At 44.7% G+C, this 16,382-nt stretch overlaps 1 protein-coding gene across 1 annotated transcript in view; it reads left to right on the forward strand.

Moving 5' to 3' along the window:
• Nucleotides 1-16,382, forward strand: part of MFN1 (mitofusin 1) — a 32,954-nt gene that overhangs the window by 2,767 nt on the left and 13,805 nt on the right. The window contains 8 exon segments of the mRNA XM_079977824.1: nt 791-912; nt 3,419-3,554; nt 4,589-4,751; nt 6,785-6,909; nt 8,499-8,607; nt 10,818-10,925; nt 11,894-12,047; nt 12,304-12,371. Of these exon segments, the coding sequence (XP_079833950.1) occupies nt 791-912; nt 3,419-3,554; nt 4,589-4,751; nt 6,785-6,909; nt 8,499-8,607; nt 10,818-10,925; nt 11,894-12,047; nt 12,304-12,371 (985 nt within the window).

Below are 16,382 nucleotides of genomic sequence, written 5' to 3' on the forward strand. Positions count from 1 at the left end.
AAACCTCAAAAATATTGGTCCGTAAAGCCATACAAAGCTTTGTAGACCAAACTCATCACACTGAATTAGGCTCAGAAATGTGCTTGGTGTTGGAAATCCAGCCTTCTGTAAAGGTACACTTAGTAGTACGGTGGTACCTCAGGTTAAGTACTTAATTCGTTCTGGAGGTCTGTTCTTAACCTGAAACTGTTCTTATCCTGAAGCACCACTTTAGCTAATGGGACCTGCCGCGCCGCCAGAACACGATTTCTGCTCATCCTGAAGCAAAGTTCTTAACCTGAGGTACTATTTCTGGGTTAGCAGAGTCTGTAACCTGAAGCATCTGTAACCTGAGGTACCACTGTAGTGCTAGTAGTAGAAATAATTTGCAGATACCTACAGTAAATATCCCTACTATTGGATATTTTGAAATTCTTTGCAGCATTTTTGAACAAGCATATGGAAATTCATTTCCCACCGTACAATACCACTGGGAAAGGCAGCAGTGGAGTATCTTTCTCAGCTGTCATATCTCCAGCTGTCAGCACCTCCATTGACTGCCAAGAGAAGGTACCTTGGATGCTCTTGTGTGGAATGCAAAGCATTGTGGAAATCCCTTCTCTCTGTGGAAGGGCCTATGCCCAGGAACGTTCATTTCCATTTGTGGGGGAGAGATGGGAGAGGGGACTAAAACTCTCCTTGCAAATGACACCACTGATGTATTGCCTTGGTTGCTGAATGCATTTGGATTTGCTTGGATTGGGAGTTAAATTTCACTTTCTCTTAACTTCTGTACCATTTACTCTTTCAGTTGCATAATGGCAGACACTAATCCCTCCCCCCTGAAACACTTTGTGCTGGCTAAGAAGACGATTACTGCCATTTTTGAAGAGCTCCTGGATTATGTTACGGAAGGAACGCATTTTGTTGAAGGTTAGTTTTTAGTTGGAGAGGGGCAGGGAATATATATTTTTGCAGTGGCAGGAAAACACTGAGAACCATTCCTTCTCTCACACAGCATGTGTAGGTAGTATCTAAGAATGCTTCACTGTAATCTGTTGATGGCAGGTTTGGTTAGAGAGTCCGTCGTCTGTTTTGATTCTGCCTGGCTGGAAATACAATCGAGTTACTGTTAGCATGGTAAACTTGGGAGTGAAGAAGTTGGCAGAAATGATGACTAGGGGCTCAACACACATTGTAAAACTAGAAAAGGGCTTAGCGGTTTGTTCTGCCAGTTAACTATGAAATTTGGTCCCACAAGGTGCAATGATGACTATCAACCTGGGTGGCTTTAAAAGAGGATTAGACAGGTTCACTGAGGATAAGGCTTTCAGTGGCTACTAGACACTTTGGCTATGTTCTATCTCCACTGGAAGAGTCAGCGTGCCTCTGAATACCAGTTGCTGGAAATCACCAGTGGAGAGGGCATTAGGTCCAGTCGTGGCCGACTCTGGAGTTGCGGCGCTCATCTCGCTTTATTGGCTGAGGGAGCCGGCGTACAGCTTCCAGGTCATGTGGCCAGCATGACTAAGCTGCTTCTGGCGAACCAGAGCAGCACACGGAAACGACATTTACCTTCCCGCTGGAGCGATACCTATTTATCTACTTGCACTGGCATGCTTTCGAACTGCTAGGTGGGCAGGAGCGGGGACCGAGCAACGGGAGCTCACCCCGTGACGGTGATTCGAACTGCTGACCTTCTGATCGGCAAGTCCTAGGCTCTGTGGTTTAACCCACAGCGCCACCCACTTTACCTTTTTTTGGTTTGGTCCCATAGGGCTCATGACTTCCCTACCTGCTTTGCCTCGCTTGATTCAATTGGCTCAGCTGCTCTGATGGGCCTGGGCAAGCAGCAGTTTGCAGCCCTTCTGACAACTGTTAGTTAGCTACAGTGGTGCCTCGCAAGACGAAATCAATCCGTTCCGTGAGGCTCTTCGTATAGCGGTTTTTTCGTCTTGCGAAGCAAGCCCATTGACAGCTTAGCGGATTAGCGCTATTAGCGGTTTAGCGGCTTTTAGCGATCAGCTGTTAAGCGGCTTATCAGCAGATCAGCTGATAAGCAGCTAAACGGCTTAGGAAAAGGGGGGGAAAGGGGAAAAAACCCGCAGGAACTCGCAAGACATTTTCGTCTTGCGAAGCAAGCCCATAGGGAAATTCGTTTAGCGAAGCGCCTCCAAAACGGAAAACCCTTTCGTCTAGCGGGTTTTCCGTCTTGCGAGGCGTTCGTCTTGCGGGGCACCACTGTACTTTGATACCACAGAAGAGCTTGAGCTGCCTAGGGGCATGCAGTTGAGTACCAAGGATTTCTTTGGCAACCCATTCAAATTCTGAGATCCCTGAACAGCATCTGGTAAATGAAAACTTCCTTGAGTGCTACCTATGCTCAGTGCACTTTCAAATGTTGGTGTAAACTGCCTGATTATTTGGAGCCTTCCAAGGGCATGCAGGAGGATGACCTATGCTGCTTATTTAATAGGGGAAGAGTGTTGGGTCATGTAACTTTGGTAAAGATACGAAAAGGAAACAGAAATCCTTAAATGTTTTCCTATTTGGAGAACAGAAATCTAGAATCAAATCCAGTAATCAAGAAGGAACTTTTTGACATGCCTTGATTTTTGGCCATCTAGTTAGAAATGATTAGAGTAGAAATGCCTTCCTTCGTTCATGGGTGCAGGAAAATAATGTTCCTGGGGGTATTGAGATGAGGAAGAATGAAGAAGAAAAGTGGCCCTACCATTTCTATACTGTGCTGGGAAGTGGGGTTAAGGAGAGAGAAAATAAGCAGTAGCAGATGTTGGATATGGAGTTGGAAGTACTTAGAATCATAGAATTGTAGAGTTACATATGACCACATGTAGGTCCGTGATTTAATGGGTCAAGATTACAGTGGTGCCTCGCAAGACGAAAAGAATCCGTTCCGCGATTCTCTTCGTATAGCGGTTTTTTTCATCTTGCGAAGCAAGCCCATTGACAGTTTAGCGCATTAGCGGTGTAGCGGCTTTTAGCGATCAGCTGAGAAGCAGCTTATCAGCGGATCAGCTGATAAGCGGCTTAGCGCTTAGGAAAAGGGCGAAAAAAGCGAAAAAACCCCGCAGGAACTCGCAAGATTTTTTCGTCTTGCGAAGCAACCCCATAGAGAAATTCGTTTAGCGAAGTGCTTCCAAAACTGAAAACCCTTTCGTCTAGCGGGTTTTCCGTCTTGCGAGGCGTTCGTCTTGCGGGGCACCACTGTAATCTGCTAATCTCTGAAATATTTGGACCAGGTCACCAGGTTGCTGGCAATGAGTCTAGGGAGATAAGGCAACGCTAGAGTCGGCACAAGGGATCAAGTACTGGGTCTTGATCCCTCATTGCACTAATTTGTCCCATTGGATTAAGGAAGCACTGCTGTGCATAGTAGCCAGTTGTGTCATTGTGACATTGTCCCATTTAATGGCAGAAACTTACAAAAACCCGCAACTTGAAGATATAGCCACCAAGGATGAACTGGCAAAAATAGAGGAGTACAAGAAGAAGCTGGAAGTCATTGGTGGGGTACTCGCACGAAGACACATGAAAGTAGCTTTTTTTGGCAGGTAAGCGTTAAATGGCTCTTATTTGGGATCAGTGTGTAAAATTACGGTTGCAATCTGCCAGGAGCCTCTTCTGACCAAGTCTCATGGAAATGAGTGGTGCAAGAAGCACTGAAGCGTTCCACTGTCTCATCAGTCCCTAAAGCAACCTTGCAAGGCCGTTCAGAATCATTCATACCCATATTGCAGATAGGTTGAGTAAGGCTGAGAGATTGTGAGTTTCGCAACTACTGAGCTCAGCGGAGATGACAGTTTAGGTGCAGACCTCCTGGTTCACAGTTCACCTTTATTTTAATGCTGTTTATGGGTGGTCTTTGTTTTTAGGTCTTCTCCTCCTCCTCTCCCCTTTCTCGTTGTTTGGGAAAGTTTCAGTGGGGAGGCAATCAGGCTGCTAACACTATTTGTCCCCTCTCCCCAAGAGCTGCTCTTGCTTTGAATCAGAATTGAGATTCAGAATCTGACTTCCCGTAAGTTGTGTCTTGAACAACCTGGGAGAACAAAAGCAAAGTAAAGCAGCCTTAGGAAGTTTCCCAGAGCTGGAGAACGAGAAGGATATTTGAACAGTGGACCCAAAGAAAAACCCTTTGTCTAATGATTCCACCAGAATATAGAAGAAAACACAGTGTGCTAGTAGGTATATAATTTAGCTTCCAGAGAGGCTCTGTTTTCCTTTTAAGCATAAAATCATCTTTCTGTCTGCAATGTTTGCAAAACGATACTTTAAAGCCTGTAGATGATGCTTGGCTAGATCTCTAAAGAGTCGAATAAATGTCCAAAGTTTTATGGCTTCATTTCTCTGCCTTGTTCAACGCCCCTCCCTGAATGAATTATGTGGAATAACGCAAAACTTATGGGGGTGGGCTATGAATCGTGCCAACGTACTCAGTTGTCTTAACCTTTGCATGTCATAATTAAGCTTTAAAAATTAAAAAAAAGTGATGTTTTGATTTCTTGGGCTAGATTTTTAATTTAGCATGGAGTGTTCTCACTCGGTTTTAAACCTGGCAGTTTAACACTGTGTTTGCCCTCCTTTGCAGAACCAGCAGCGGAAAGAGTTCTGTCATCAATGCCATGCTGTGGGACAGAGTGCTCCCCAGTGGCATCGGGCACACAACCAACTGTTTCCTCAGCGTGGAAGGAACTGATGGCGATAAGGCTTACCTTATGACTGAGGGCTCGGATGAAAAGAAAAGTGTGAAGGTACAGATTATTGTGGCTTATAAAACGGGGTCCAGAAAACTTATTAAAAGGACTACACATGTACACTTGTTTCTTACCTGTCATCCTTTATGTTTCCCTCTGCCACTCAGAAGAATGTGTTCCAAGTTTTAAAAAGTAGTTGTCCTATGCCAGTTTTTTCAGAATTTATTCTCTACTGCACAGAACAATAAGGGCAAAGATCTTTAAAGAAATATATCTAAAACAGTCAGACTTGTGTCCTCGGACTACAACACCCATCAGCTGCATGTGCCGGCTGCTCCTGATGGGAGTTGTAGTCCAAAACATCTGGAGGGCACCATTTTGGCAAAGGCTGATGGAGAAGACGCTAAAAATGAGGCATTTGGGAGGGCAGGAGTTAACGCAGAGATTTGGAAAGTCCAATTTCTGTTACAGAAGACAAACACAAATGTCCTTACATACTTGTTAATTTCTTTCGCTTTCATTTATTTCAAGATATTTGTGTCCTGCTTTTCATGCAAACTTCACATAGCTGTTTGCATTAGAATACTAAAGTCATAAGCATCAATTAAATATGTATAATGAAACAGCAAATACAAGTTACAGTGGGGGCGAGAATCTTTTTAAAAATAAGAGTTCTCTCCTCGGAGCAAGATGGTTCTTGAGGAGCCTTGTGAGTGGCAGTCAGGGGAGGAAGAGGGGTCCAGCTGGACTACTGGAGGCTGTCAGGAGCTCGTCCTACTCTCAAGCAGGACCCTGGCAGAGACATGTTCTCTCCCTCCTGGTTGATCGTTTGGGAGCTTCAAAAGCTTTCTTCAGCCCAAACATCACAGCAACCAATGCCAACAGACATCGGCACACTTAGGGATCCGCAGATTATTCGCAGCTTGTGGAACAGACCTCAGCAACTCAGCATTTTGCCTAACCTACTTTATTTACATATAAACACACACAGAGCACTGCAACATGGCTCCCTCTCTCTCTAGCATCAGACAGCAAAGAGAGAAAGAACTAAGGACAATAGTCCCACTTCACGGAACACAGTAGCACAAACTTCCTGTCTCCGCCACTTCCCACTCTGTGGAGTCAAAACATACACCGTCATGTGGAAGACAACAATCCCATGACTGCAATCATGGAGCAGGAATTCTAACAGAGGCTACATGGTGGACACCTCACTTGCCTGTTATCCAGTATGTGTTTCTGGATTTTGGGGGAAGGGCCTTAGGACCAGCGTGGGAAAGGTGTGTCCCTCTAGATGCTGCTGAACTACAACTGCCATCATCCCCTAGCTATTGGTCACGCTTGCTGGGGCTGATGGGAGTTGTGGTTCAGCAACATCTGGAGGGCCAATCATCTCCCATGCCTGCTTTGGAAGGAAGGTAAGAACGTGTGGAGCAAATGAGGACAATTTGAATTTTCAAAATAAGGGGTTATGGGTTGGTGAATCACTGAATACACACAGAGAAACGTAACTGAGGAGAGACCAAACCTCTATTATATGAAAGAGTTCTTCACTTATATGTGAAAAGACCTAATAATAATATTTATATTCCGCCCATCTGGCTGGGTTTCCCCAGCCACTCTGGGCAGCTTACAGCCCATTAAAAATGCAAAAATCAGACATTTTAAAATTCCCGATACAAGGCTGCCTTTAGATGTTTTCTAAAAGTCAGATAGTTATTTATTTCCTTGACATCTGATGGGAGGGTGGGCGCCACTACTGAGAAGGCCCTCTGCCTTGTTCCCTGTTACTTCACTTCTCGCAGCAAGGGAACCACGAGAAGGCCCTTGGAGCTGGACCTCAGTGTCTAGGCTGAACAATGGGGGTCGAGACGCTCCTTCAGGTATACCGGGCTGAGGCCGTTTAGGGCTTTAAAAGTCAACACCAACACTTTGAATTGTGCTTGGAAATGTACTGGGAGCCAGTGTAGGTCTTTCAGGACTGGTATAACCTCTCAACAGCTTATTTAGGAATGCTGGTCCTTCAGTTACCATGCCAGCTTAAGAGGCACCGGTCTCTTCCTAACCTAACCTGTTGATTTCTTTTACAGACTGTTAATCAGCTTGCGCATGCCCTTCATATGGATAAAGACTTAGAGGCTGGCTGCTTGGTCCACGTCTTTTGGCCAAAGGCTAAGTGTGCCCTCTTGAGAGACGACTTGGTGTTAGTGGACAGGTACAGCTCTTGAATTTTGTTGGGCATAGAAAGTGAGAAAATGCACCCTTCTTTTACAACGCCCCAGGCTCTCCCTTGGCTGCGCTTCCTTCTTTGCTAAGCCTCTGCACACAGGTTGGCTTGGTTTCAGCTGAAACAAGAGGAAGTCTCATGACTGGAGCTTTAAAAGGGAATCTAGCACTTGGCTGAATTTTAAGTGTCCTTGCGAAACTAAGCCAAGCACAAGTGCAGAAATGTCCCCTTTCACTTTCAGGTTATCCATTTTTTTCTTTTAAAATGCAGAGAACCTGGAAGTTGGACTTCCTGAGAGAGGTTTAACAAACAAACAAAAAACTGGGGAAAGTGATGCTTTTCAGATGGGCAGCTGTGCTGGTCTGCTGTAGTTTGCAAGTCCAGCAAATTTATTGTGTGAATTTAGAGGTCATTGCTGTTGGTTTGATCTTAATCTAGGCTTCTGCTGCTTACTTAATAGAGCATTTTCCTAGTAATTTGTATTATGGCACTTCTTTGGTATGTCACTGGAAGTCATGCGAACACACAATCATAAGTATGCTGCTTACAAGGACCGATTAGGAGAATAGGTAGCTATGTATAGATGAGTACAGATGCAAAGAAAATCTGAAATTTTACAATGGAGCCAAAGGTCAAGGGGAGTGAATGAAAAATTGTGTGTCACTGGACAGTGCAGGCAAATTTCAAGACGCCTTCAGAACAGGGATGTGTTTCCTGCTTCAATCATATATTCACAAATGATATGTTACAGTGTGGTGGAACCTGCAGCGGACCACTGTATGAGGGCTGCATCAAGACCAGGACCCCAGGGAGAGTAGTTTTACCCCTTCCCTGCCCCCTGCATGCCACAGCCCCAGTGAAAACTGAGACCCTCTCTGTCCTACCCTCCAAGCTATTTGCTCTGGAAGTGATGCTTCCAATGGAAACTTCCTTTCTGGGTCTAATAGGAGCTCGGCTCGGGTGGTTGTGTTGGGATTTTATCAGAGCTGTGTAATGGGGGGGGGAGCTAATATTGCTTTGTCCCTGTTGTCTAAAGTGGGTCCATGTAGCAACATCTTCCCTAATTATCCCCTCTTCAAACATTAACTGCATTCATTCACCACTACCCCATGCAAGCATTGCTCACCTCTGTTCATTTCAACACCCCTTCATTTCTCCCTCCATACAACTTGCCAGTCAAATGAGGAAATCTATTCGCCACAGTTTCCTGTTTCATCCAAACCAGGAAACTATGGTTTAGCACCCTCAGAAAAAGGCAGCTTGGGAACAAGCCAGGATATTAAACCCTGGTTTTGAATTGATTAGAATATCTTCACTTCTTCCAAAGCTGTTAACCATAGCTCCTTGGTTTAGGCAGACTGAGAAGCAACAGTTAACGGAAAATTTCCTGGTTTGCTGACTTGCATTAAGGAAGGAAGGAAGGAAGGAAGCACCTGTGGGGGAGTGGCCAAAAGGCTAGTTCATATCTTGGATTATTAAGGCAAAATGTGATTGGACTTTCCCTCTTCTGTGTTCTTATTTCTGAATGGGAATAACTTCTTCAGGTTGCTGAGTAACTCTCTGACTTCATTCCACAGCCCTGGCACGGATGTCACCACAGAGCTAGACACCTGGATCGACAAATTCTGTTTGGATGCCGATGTCTTTGTTTTAGTCGCAAATTCAGAGTCAACCCTCATGAACACAGTAAGGCTTGTTTAAACCTGCTACTTCATTTGCCTCATTTGCAACACACCTTTCCTTGGGTCAGCAGACAAGGGCTTGAGATATTGTGCAGATTCTTGGTGGAATAGCGACATCTGAGTTTTTTTAATTAAGTCTGTTGCAGAGCATTTTCTTTATTGGACAAACAAGCAAGGGGAAGATGGGAAGTTGAGTTTGACTGCATCTTCATTCAAAGGTCTGCTTGCTACAAAGCCAAGAATCATCAGTGAAATTACATGCCTGCTTGCAGCTTCTTCTGAATTTTGGATCTTCGCCCAAAATCTATAACTGCTTGGGTTTGTGAGGCTGTATGTGTCAATTAAAAAACAAACAGCAGTCTTTGCTTTTGTATTGAAGTTACAATTTAAAAGGCCAAAGCTGGCTTGGCATTCTTTTATTTGGGTAAAAAAATGTTTTAATGACTGTGCAGACTTCATGCTGGTGAGCATGTTGCCTTCTCAAGAGACACTGGGACACAGCCAAACCCTATGGATAATTCCCCCCCCCCCCGCAAAAAAAAAAAATCTACTTTAAGGCTCTTAGATCAGCCTTCCTTCCAGTCTCCCTCCTGGAGCATGAGACTGTTTCCTGTAGTAATTAAATATTATGGCAGGCAGATGACCAAACCCCAGAGATACTGTTCAGATGGCATTCCTTTGGTGAAGCTGATGTGTGCAATAGATCTTCTGTATCACAGGACAGGGAAAACATGTGCGCCCCCCAGCTCCCATCAGCCCTAACCAGTAAAACCAGCAGCTGGGACTTATGGGTGTTGTAGTCCTGCATCATGTGGAGGGCCATAAATTCCCCAGCTCCACTGCATCAGGTTAATAGTGGACAGTTACCAATACCTCCTAAGAAAGCGACTTAAAGCTCTAAATGGGATTTTAAGTGCCCTTTGCTATGTGGTCCACACTGTATGGGCATCCCAGGGCACTGTCTGTAATATTGCAAATTTACCAACATTATAAATGTGTGAATCAGATCAGTACCTGGATGGGAGACTGCCTGGGAATCACATGTAGAAAGGTGGGATTTGAAGGAAATTGCCATGTGGCAGAACCAAAATCGAAACGAGGGGTCTAGACTGAAACCCAGGTTTTGGCCCAGGTGCTATTTTTTTTTGGCAGTTGATGAAGATGAAGATAAATGAATAAATAAATATTTCATAAAGATAGGTATCTAATAAACATAAAAATCAGCATTTTATCTGAACTGAGAGTAGATGTGGTATGACTGTACAACGGAGCTGTGAATGAAAAAAATTACAGGTTCAGTTCTCACCTCTCTTGTGAACTCGGCTTTATCGAGCTGCTCTCTCTTAGCCTCAGCCCCGCACCAGCACATAGCTGTCAACCGTCCCTTATTTGGCGGGAAAGTCCCTTATCCCAGCGCCATGTCCTGCTGTTGTCCCTTATTGATGATGTCCCTTAAATTTCCCAGGTTTCAAAGGAAGCAGCTCCTCTCCCTCCCTCCCTGCTGGCTAGGGAGGAGGGAGGCTCCAACTGTGTTGCTTGGCTGCGTTGCTCACCCAATAAGGAGTCTAAGAACGACTGGGGGGTGGAGCTTGCATGCCTTGTGCCGATCAAATCGGCCGTGTTGCCCGGGGACTCGCATTTGCTCAGCGCTTCCCAGCGGAGAGGTGATGGTAGTTTTCCTCCATCCCCTTTGCCGGGTTGCTGCGCTGTGGGAACCACCGCTTGAGGCTTTGTTTGGCTGCTGGCTGGGCTTTCTGCCTTTGGCTCGGAGGGGCTCAGAAGTTGAACATACCTGTGCTCTGAAAATCCCTTATTTTGGCTGCTGATCCCTTATTTTCGAGGCTGCTGGTCCCTTATTTTCAAATCTGTAAGTTGACAGCTATGCACCTGCAACATGGGGCAACAATAGTCACTTGCCTTTAAGTTGTCTGGGGCTGATGGCAGGTGCAGTTCAAAACATCTGGAGGATGCCAGGTTGGGAAAGCCTTCAAGCAGGTGTGGGGAATCTCCAGATGTTGCTGAACTTCACCTCCCATCATCCCTGGCCATGAAACACTTTAACTCACCATAGAAATTTTGCAGATTTATTTATTTTTACATTTGCTTTTAACGTGCTGTATGAAGACCTCACAATTAACACGTGTTGGCGCTCCATGTTTCAGAGTTTAAAGGCTTAAATCTTCCTCTCCCCCCCCCACCGTTTTTTTTTAATAGGAAAAGCATTTTTTCCACAAAGTAAATGAAAAACTTTCTAAACCAAACATCTTCATCCTGAATAATCGATGGGATGCTTCTGCATCAGAGCCGGAATACATGGAGGATGTGAGTTCTTGAATTGTATTGAAGGGGCTCTGTGGGTGTGTTAGATTGGTATTTAAGAAAAACTGTGTATTTAAGCTGTCAAGAGGTTGAAGTGAGTTCAGGGATCATCATCCCAGGATATGCAACCAACAGGGTGGCTTAGATCAGACCAAAAAAAAAGCAAAGTATGATCCAAGACCTCTGTAGTGTGTAGTGCATAGTTTAAAATTTCTTATCTAAAAAGAAAGAACTGTAGTGAGAACCAACAAGAATTTCCAAGAGTTTTTATTCCCTCCAACTAAAAGTGACATTTGAGGTGCAAATGAATTGTTTCGTACTGAGGAGTGTGTATGGATGTTTTGCACTGCTAACTTCAAAGGAAAGTAATCCTTTCCCTGATTAGTACTTTTGACTCTGGGAACACATTAAGGCCATTTTTGTGACATGGTTGTAGGAAATAAATAAATAAAAGTACTCTCCCGGCCGGGAGAGACTGCCCCTGGCTTCTGGGATTCAGAATTTTTTTTTTCTTGTTTTCCTCTTCCAAAAACTAGGTGCGTCTTATGGTCTGGTGCGTCCTATAGAGCGAAAAATACGGTATATACTGCTTTGTATTTTTAAGAAAAATCTCAAAGTGGTTTACAGAATATTAAAACATCAATAAAACAATTCTACAGGACTGGACCGATAACGCTAAAGGCTCTTATTTCTTGCTGTCAAATGAGCCTCGCCAACCCTGGGAATGATCAGCGATGCTCCTACAGATGATCTCAGCAAATGAACTGAGATATAAGGGTTTAGGCATCCATGAAGTAGCCTAAATCTTTGTTGTTCAGGGCTTTGCAAGTTAATATAAAGAACCTTGAACCTGGCTTGGTAGTCGATGGGACAATGCAGATGCGGTCCCACCCAGAGAGGCTGTTTGTATAGTGCTCAGTTTATCAGCTGATTGAAGACTGCCCTGATGTGCTGCTGCTCTCTTTCTTTAGGTGCGCAAGCAGCACATGGAGCGGTGCCTGACGTTCTTGGTAGATGAGCTCAAGGTGGTGGATCCCTCCGAAGCCCAGAACCGAATCTTCTTTGTTTCGGCCAAGGAAGTCCTCAGCGCCAGGAAACAGAGAGCCCAGGGCATGCCTGAGGGAGGTGTGTATTGAATGTGGGATCCTGCAATGTAATGTTCCTTTGAAAGCACAGCTTTTCAAAGAAGCCTTGTTAAAAACGAGGCTTTTGGTGTGTGGTCTTGGAAAACTTGAATAATTGAATCAGAGACTTCCAAGTAACCTAGTTCAACTCCCAAGCCAATTCAGGAAATCAGCTGCTACAGCATTGCTAGTAGGAGGCCATCCCTGTTTATAAACCTCTCACATCAAACCTCATCAGCTTCTTTGTGCTTTTCCAGGTGGGGCACTGGCCGACGGATTTCAGACACGCTTCCAAGAATTTCAGCAATTTGAGAAAATGTTTGAGGTAAACTTCCTGAGAGTCTAAAGCAACTGTGCTTGGGTTTTTAATATACTGCACAGTGGTACCTTGCTTTAAGAACAGCTTAGTTTATGAACAACTTGGATTAAGAACGCTGCAAACCCGGAAGTAGGTGTTTTGGTTTGTGAACTTTGCCTTGGAATAAGAACATGTTCCGCTTGCTGTTGAGTGTGTTCCATTTGTAAATTGAGTCCCCCGCTGCTTTGGGAAAGCACGGCTCAGTTTAAGAACGCTTTGGTTTAAGAACAGACTTCCGGAATGGATTAAGTTCATAAACCAAGGTACCACTGTATATACTTACGCAGCAGCAACATTTTTCTAGGAAGGCTAGTTTGAAATGTTGCAGCTTTTATCTGGACAGCTCAATTGGTAGAGCGTGAGACACTTAATCTCAGGGTTGTTGGTTTGAGCTGCATGTTTGATGAAAGATTCTTGCATGTCGACTCTTGTGGCCCCTTCCAACTCTACAATTCTGTGATTCATATGCAACCAGCCATTTGGCAATGTTACTCCTGCCACATGCAACAGGGTGCGCTTTTTGGTGGCATCCACCCAGAGGCTGCAAGGCGGCCTTCGCAAACCTGATGCCATCCAGGTATTTTGGACTGCAACTCCCATTCTCACCTCAAAGAGGGAAGCAGAAAGGGGAATCATCCTCACCTTCCTTATCTCCTCCTCCTCCTCATGAGTGCCAATGCACAAATGTCCAGCTCTCTTCTAGGCCTTTAGATTGGAAGCATACTCTTTGACTGGTAAGGTAAAGGGACCCCTGACCATTAGGTCCAGTCATGACCGACTCTGGGGTTGTGGTGCTCATCTCACTTTATTGGCCATGGGAGCCAGTGTTCAGCTTCCGGGTCATGTGGCCAGCATGACTAAGCCGCTTCTGGTGAACCAGAGCAGCGCATGGAAATGCCGTTTATCTTCCCGCCGGAGCGGTACCTATTTATCTACTTGCACTTTGAGGTGCTTTCGAACTGCTAGGTTGGCAGGAGCAGGGACCGAGCAATGGGAGCTCACCCTGTCGCGGGGATTCAAACCACCGACCTTCTGATCGGCAAGCCCTAGGCTCTGTGGTTTAACCCACAGTGCCACCCACGTCCCACTCATTGACAGGTAATTCCTGTCAAATGTTTGGGGAAGGGCTATAGCTTGGCTGTTGGGCATCTGTTTTGACTGCAGAAGGTCCTAAGTTCATTCCCAAGGTATGGCTGGGAATGCCATCTGATTTGCTGCCAATCGGCGTACACTATACTGAGTTAGAATAACTCAAATTCTTTTCAAATTCTCTTTATGTAAGTCAATAAGTAACACACATCTGTTCTTATCCCCCCCCCCATGTATTGACTGATTTTTCTTTGTTAACGGCATTCAGAATGTGAAACATTGGCAAGAAGTAGGTGTAGTTGCTATATAGCAGCTGCTGCAACAAAATGATTTGATGTTAAGCCTCTCATCACCTGCATACATTTGATTGCCCTTGTTAGAATGCAGTTTGAAAGCACGTCAAAGTGCAAGTAGATAAATAGGTACCACTCTGGCAGGAAGGTAAACGGCATTTCCGTGCACTGCTCTGGTTTGCCAGAAGCGGCTTAGTCATGCTGGCCACATGACCCGGAAGCTATACGCCGGCTCCCTCAGTCAATAAAGCGAGATGAGCGCCGCAACCCCAGAGTCGTCTGCAACTGGACTTAATGGTCAGGGGTCCCTTTACCTTTACCTTTCACTGCATCTCTTAGAAGGCAACATGTGTTGGCAGGACAAATCAGGCAAGAAGCTTTGCAACTGTCACAAAATGGGGTGAGGGGAGAGAAAAGGGAGACACACATTTAAATTACGTTCTCCTGATTAGGATGTCCTAGGTGCTCATTGCCTGACATCTGACTTGGTTGGTATCCATAATACTAATTATATTGTTATTTGTACCACACACAAACATCCATCTGGCTGGGTTGCCCCAGCTACTCTGATCCATAGTCTCATGTAGGGTTTTCCCCAGTCTCTCTCCTGCCCCAGATCCTTTTAATTTCAGATGCCTGAAATTGAACCCAGGATGTTTTGCATGCAAAACTTGTCTATTTTGTATTGTTTTAAAACTCATCTTCTGTTGTCAAAAGCAATTATTGTTATTGTTGTTGTTATTGTTGTTGTTACTATTGCAAAGCATGTACTCTACCACTGAGTTATTGTTGGGAGGAGACCAGGTTTCAAGACGGTAATTCAGTTTGCTCGAATAATGTTGATGTGTGAACATGTTTGAATTGTGTACTCCTTTATCATTTCTGAGGTTGTTTGTGGTTGTTTTTGCTGCGGTATTACTAACTTTTGTACTTCTTATAGTTTTCTGCTGTGGATTTTCTGGTTGCATAGTGCACAGGATGGGATTATAACCCTTTCGCCTCCTTCCTATTTGCCTGTCTGGAATCTGACTCTCCTCCACGTCTTGTCTAGCTCTAACAATGTGCTGTTACATGCCAGCCTCTTGCATTTTCATTGCTGATTTCTAGATCTGCTTCATCGAGGATCAAGGAACTCTCCTTATATATTCTTTCCCCTTTTTCTTTCTCCTTCCATTTTTTAAAAAATATTGTTCTGTCACCTGCTGTGATCTAAAATGTCCTAAGTGCAAGTAAACCTAGATACAAGAAAATTTAATTTTCCACTTTTACCAGAGGGCAAGTCCCATTGTTTGCCACATGTTTGTAATTGCACAGGCTGCATTCACATGTCTTGTGAGCCATAAACTGTGGGTTGCAATAAGCCATAAGCCATGGCTTGCTTTGCTGCTCGCACTGGGAGCATTCAGACCACAGTCACTGGCTTTTCTCTTGTGAACATGGTTTATTTCCTTCCACTGCATGCGACAATGATCAAAACAGCCCATTCAAGCCTGTTTGTGGCAAACCATGGTTTATCACGATAGGTGAATTGAACAACAGATTCTTCACACGAATGACTTGAGCTACGAGAGAATTCTGTTTGTTTCTTACATTTATATGGCATTTGGCACATACATAGGATTTCTGCCTTCATCTAATCACCGAACAGACTTGGATCAGCTTAGGTTCTGTGCGACGGCTGCATCAGCCTGCCTTCAGAGATGCCTGCATTACCACTGTGGGTATCTCAAAGATGTGCAAGGTCCTCCTTCAGGATTGTGGGCTATGCGTGAATACAGAAAGCCTGGTTCATTTGCATGTCTCATATTTGTGCAGATTTGGGGAGTGATAGAGCGTATGCCTGCGGAAAGTCCCAATCGAGAGAACCCTAGTCAATGCGAGAGACCTCTTCCAAGGCTCAAGAAAGCTGTTACCAGTCAAAGCAGGCAATTCTGGGCTGGACGGACAAATCTGGGGAGTGATAAGGCAGCTCTATATCAGTTGGCACCCAAAGCCACTAGATTCTTGAAGGGCACTAGGGTCATGCCCCCAATAATAATAATAATAATTATAATTATAATTATAATAATTTATTATTTATACCCTGCCCATCTGGCTGGGTTTCCCCAGCCACTCTGGGTGGCTTCCAACAGAATATTAAAATACAATAATCTATTAAGCATTAAAAGCTTCCCTAAACAGGGCTGCCTTCAGATGCCTATATTAGCCAGAGGCAAGCCTGAATTCACTGTGGAGCCTACATTCAAAATGGAGCTGCAGCTGATCGCAGCTCAGTAAACGGCGTACCTGTAGGATAGGTATGTTCACCACATTCACGTGTTCAGTTTTTAGCAATACACCTATAACCTGTCGTGTGCACTGTGACTCTTTGCAAGAAGTAGCAGCAGCAGCTCCTTCCTTATGAATGAATGGCTAATGCCAAATGGGTTGACATTCCTCATTGCTCCTCTTTTGCTTTTCATTTGACCATTGCACATTACTGTGGCTCAGGGTGGGGATACCTTGGCTCTCCAGAGATTGTTTGACTTGCAACTCCCATCATCCCTGACCCCATGGCCCATGTTTGCTGGGGATGGTGGGAGTCCCAAGAACATCT

The sequence above is a fragment of the Podarcis cretensis genome (assembly GCF_951804945.1).
Source record: "Podarcis cretensis genome assembly, chromosome: 5".
NCBI lineage: Eukaryota > Metazoa > Chordata > Lepidosauria > Squamata > Lacertidae > Podarcis > Podarcis cretensis.